This window comes from Notothenia coriiceps, unplaced genomic scaffold (genome assembly GCF_000735185.1).
Source record: "Notothenia coriiceps isolate Sejong01 unplaced genomic scaffold, NC01 NC01_scaffold00029273, whole genome shotgun sequence".
Classification (NCBI taxonomy): Eukaryota; Metazoa; Chordata; class Actinopteri; order Perciformes; family Nototheniidae; genus Notothenia; species Notothenia coriiceps.
The window spans coordinates 1-4530 of record NW_011361974.1 but is presented as its reverse complement, the minus strand read 5'-3'; the positions used below and the strand labels follow the sequence as shown (position 1 = coordinate 4530).

The 4530-nt window shown below is 40.2% G+C and overlaps 1 protein-coding gene across 3 annotated transcripts; it reads left to right on the top strand.

Annotated features, from left to right (window-relative positions):
- The first annotated feature begins 1003 nt into the window (after positions 1 to 1003).
- LOC104958757 (uncharacterized) lies at positions 1004 to 4524 on the top strand. 3 transcript variants are annotated; one of them, XM_010786550.1, is made up of 9 exons: positions 1004 to 1216; positions 2412 to 2507; positions 2591 to 2662; positions 2741 to 2983; positions 3450 to 3479; positions 3560 to 3658; positions 3992 to 4079; positions 4179 to 4211; positions 4303 to 4524. In XM_010786550.1, exons 2-9 carry the CDS (start codon positions 2468 to 2470, stop codon positions 4364 to 4366), a joined length of 669 nt encoding a protein of 222 aa, XP_010784852.1. In that variant the 5' UTR covers positions 1004 to 1216; positions 2412 to 2467; the 3' UTR covers positions 4367 to 4524. The 3 variants fall into 3 exon arrangements, with proteins under 3 accessions (XP_010784852.1, XP_010784850.1, XP_010784851.1); XM_010786548.1 differs by having other exon boundaries at positions 1004 to 1242; XM_010786549.1 differs by lacking the exon at positions 1004 to 1216 and adding an exon at positions 1228 to 1370.
- The last annotated feature ends 6 nt before the right edge of the window (positions 4525 to 4530 follow it).

Here is a 4530-nt window from a genome sequence, read left to right as displayed (position 1 = left end):
TTCAATCAATCAATCAACTTCAGCATGTGAGCAGCACAGAGGTGTATTAATGTCAGCTGCACTGGCCGCTGCCCTTGGAATTAAGATAAGGTTTTATAGAATAAAGGTTTCACAAATCTGAAACTGTGTTATAAAGAATCTTTAGCCTCTGTGGGATAATCCAGTCCAGATTTTATGAGTGTAGGTCTAGTGGTTTCAGATCAGGACCTGCTCTAATGTGGTCTAGATTTTTTTTTAAAAGCATCAACATCTCCCTTGTTTTTTATTTTCACAAATAGAATAAAGGTTTCACAAATCTGAAACTGTGTTATAAAGAATCTTTAGACTCTCTGGGATAATCCAGTCCAGATTTTATGAGTGTAGGTCTAGTGGTTTCAGATCAGGACCTGGTCTAATGGTCTAGATTTTAAAAAAGCTTCACTGAAATCTCCCTTTTTTGTATTTTCACAAATAGAATTAAGGTTTCACAAATCTGAAACTGTGTTATAAAGAATCTTTAGACTCTCTGGGATAATCCAGTCTGGATTTGATGAGTCTAGGTCTAGCGGTTTTAGATCAGGACCTGGTCTAATGTGGTCAGGATGCGAAAAAAGCACTGAAATCTCCCTTGTTTGTATTTTCACAAATAGAATAAAGGTTTCACAAATCTGAAACTGTGTTATAAAGAATCTTTAGCCTCCGTGGGATAATCCAGTCCAGATTAGATGAGTCTAGGTCTAGTGGTTTCAGATCAGGACCTGGTCTAATGTGGTCTAGATTTTAAAAAAGAACATCGCATGCTCCATCGCGAGGCATCATTTCTTTTTAAATTGCAACAGGGGGTCCCCGCCAGAGGATAATGCTATATGGGGGTCCTTGGCATGGCAACGTTTGGGAACCCCTGCTATAGTGCACTGGAGTCCGTTGTTATGCCACTGTGTGTGTGGTTTTGCTCGGTGCCCCCCCGTGCGTAATTAGCACATCGGACAGCAACTCAGCAGCCCCACTCAAAATACCTTCACGCGCCTCTGTGTAACTTGATTTATGAGGCAAGTATGGGTTGGAGTATCTGCGCTTTCAAAGTTGGCGCAGATAAATATTCCTTGCCTACCTGCCGGCTGCGCGCTTCCTTTTTCAACACCCACTCAGCCCGCCCTTGTCAAGTCATTTGTTGGTACCTAAGTGAAAGCCTCGTTTCGCTGAGAAGATCTCCCCGTTAAACTGACGCTGCCGGCGGGTCCGGGAAACTGACGCTGCTGGCGGGTACGTTGAACTTATCCTTGTCGCTCATCGTGCCGTAGTATTTATCCTTGTCGCTCATTGTCCGTCGAATATCCAACCTAAAACTAAATTCACCGCGGTCCCTTGTCACCATCTCGAGCTTGGACACGGTAGGAGTAGGAGTCGGTTACACAAATAATTAGGCTATGTATGGTGCTGATGTTTGAAAGCTTTGTTCGGTTTTCCGGTGTTTTTCGGTGTGGGGGGCCATAGCCTGTACGTGTTTGGTGTGTGTATTTGAGTGTGTATTTGTGAAACGGGGATGAGGTATCACGTCGCCTTTTTAATATCATGGCTGACAGGTTGAGGTTAGTGAGGTGGTGGAGAAAGGTGTCGTTGCCTTTATTTAACGAACGTAATAACATTGTCGTTGTTTTGTTTCCGTATAAGATTACCTAAGTACGGCAGCAACACTAATTGGGATCGTGCGTTCGAGTTTTGGGCTTGATGAGTGTAGCTGTACAGTAAAGTTTGTTCAAAGATCATTGTGGATGTATTAAATCGTAACACATCTCATAACCTGTGACTTCAACGTTTAACCTTCAGGTTATAGAGATGTCCATTCAGATGTAGCGTACATTCATTCTTGCTAGGCGCGCACATGCCGACTAGACTGAAAACATTAGAGCAGAAGTGCAACATTTTTATACATCCAGATACATCGATATTAATTTATTACAGTAGGCTATCATTAATAACTAACTCTTTCCCTTCTGATAGAAATGCAATTCTTCCCTTATGTTTTTAAATGTCTCAAAGAAGTAATTTCACAAGCCTTTGTGGAAGAAACAAGAGTTACTTCCCTGTTACAGGGGTGTATTAAGGGAGACTGCAATGTTGTGTTCAAGTGCAAGTGAATCCCTGCTGGGGAGTAAGAGAAAACATAAGTAGCATGGATTGGGGAAGCTGTAATGATCTTCAAGGTAATTGAGAAAATACCAAAAGAAAATGTGTTGGAGTGAGGCGTGAAAGATACAATTGAGGTGAGAGGTGAGGCGATGCGGATAGTTTATCTAATGGAGGTCAATCAGAAAATGGAAGAAATTAGTTCTGACTGGGTGGTAATGACAGGAGGGTGTCAGGGAAGATAATAGTTAGGAATGCTGTATGAATCATGTCTCTGATGGGAAACTACTGTATATCTCCAACAGGAAGTGAACTGAACATTAAATTGGTGATCAACATTGGACCAGGTTTAAGTTTTATTATGCAGAAAGTCTTCTCAGCACTGATCTCCAACATGAAAGGTAGGTCTCTGACAATGTACCAACTTTAAACTGTGTCCAACTTCAAATTTGTTGTCAGTTATTTCATATTTAATTCTTGACAGAGCTCCGGGTCATCTTTATGCTGTTTTGGGCAGCTGGACTCATGCAGTGCTTTCCAGCCACAGCAAGTCAAGGTATTCTTCTATTGTGCACCTTCTTACATGATAAAAGGAAAGTGTATGTTAAATAATTCCTACTTTATGATGTTACAGGTGGAAACAGTTTGGAAAAGCTGTTTTTCTGCATGGACCCACGATGTGCCAAAAACGTGATTACCATTTTTTGTGACGACAAGCTGGTGTCATTTGACCAAATCGCAGATTGTAAGTCTGCAGGACCTCCACCGCCCCGAACTGTCTGCCAGCATGACGGTCGGGCATTCGTTTTCACCGATACAAGCGGCCGGTGTGAATTTGAAGCGGAAAGCAGAGATCTTAAGACTGGAAATTGCAAAGGTATTACACTTACTCTCTAAAGCCCATAGGCTTATATTATGATTATCTTGAAAACATTTAGTCATGCAAAAGTCAATGCTGCCGACTTTTATTAACATTTATTCTTATTTAAATTTGACCATTCAATAAGTGGGATTATATGCTGCTGTACTATCGTTGATGCATCTAAGGACTCATCACTTCAGCTGAGGAGGCAGTTGTTTTGACAGCCCTTGATTCCCCCACTTACATTTTAGCTTTTGAATCTTTCTCCTCTCTTCTTTTTACTGACCTTTGATCATTGCACTCTTTACAAAGATCAGCGCAAAATGGCCAGACAAGATTCTTTATTTATATGTATTCTCATTCAAATGTTTCCGTTCGGATCAAATTGTACAATTATTGAATGAACATGTTTGCACACAATACATTTTCTGAAGTCCTGATCTAATAACACTTGGTAATACTTTTCTGTTTTCTCAACTAGACCACAGCGACATTTGCACTTTTTTCAATGGTAAGTTATTTCCTTCAGATTCTCTTTATACCATACTCACATTATTTATTGACCTTTGACTGGAGTTTTTCCTCGACTAGGAAACAGTAATGGTGTAGCTACTACTACACCCTCACCAGTCACCACAGAGGCTTCGCGACACGATCCTGCAAAACGTGGACACATTGTCGTTGGAGTTGGTAAATTCTGAACACTAGTTAATCTGAATAATGTATTTATTAACAACTTGTTATTTCTGCTTCTGCACAAGAAACTGTTAACAGCAGCCATTGGTTCAAATATTGTTCACTTTTCACATCTCCCATGTACGCTATGATTTGTAATTACGAACAAATAATGCAACTAATCTTACTTGCTTCTGCTCTCCTTTTTTCTGTCTTTGATCTTTTGCTCACGGCTTAAATGTTTCTCTTTGAAAAGCTGAGAATCGGGTGAGATCAAAGTGTTAAGATGTGTTGCATTCATTGTTTATTGATACAATATCCCTGAAGATCCATCTTTTGATTCCACAGTTGTTTCAGTACTACTACTACTAGGAGTTTCATGTCTGATTGCATATTTAGTACGAAGAAGAAACACAGAGAGGAATCAGCAAACAAGGTAACTGAAATATATTTGTGTTATTCACAAAATCCCCATATTCAAATGCAAAGCTTTTATGATGCCTGTTGCCTCATGTTTTATATGTTTTTATCTCAGGGACCCTAGGGAAGAATTCCCCCTACAAACTAGGTTAGTGAACATTATAATAAAAAGTCAGCATACAACACAGTGTGTGCAAATGTAGATTAAATATACTAATTCTGACTTTTGACTCCTTCAGCGATACTCGTGGTGACCCATTGGAGGATGTCAGCTCTCTACCTCAACATCACCTTGGCACTTAAACTTCGTCAGTGGCGTCTTACGAAGTACGACGAAACGTATTATTATTATTTGTCGTTAACTCTCAGGATGATCAACTCACTAAATTTTGTATGTACTGTAAGTCAGGGCTGAGGAAAATATGTAGTGAAATGACTCAACGGTTGCAAGCCGCTCTCTGCCGTCC

Coding starts and splice junctions, on each gene's coding strand:
- LOC104958757 (XM_010786550.1), top strand. CDS start 2,468: ATGCAGAAAGTCTTCTCAGCACTGATCTCCAACATGAAAG. Junction 2,984..3,449: donor TAAGACTGGAAATTGCAAAG/GTATTACACTTA, acceptor TTTCTCAACTAG/ACCACAGCGACATTTGCACT. Junction 4,080..4,178: donor GAGAGGAATCAGCAAACAAG/GTAACTGAAATA, acceptor TTTTTATCTCAG/GGACCCTAGGGAAGAATTCC.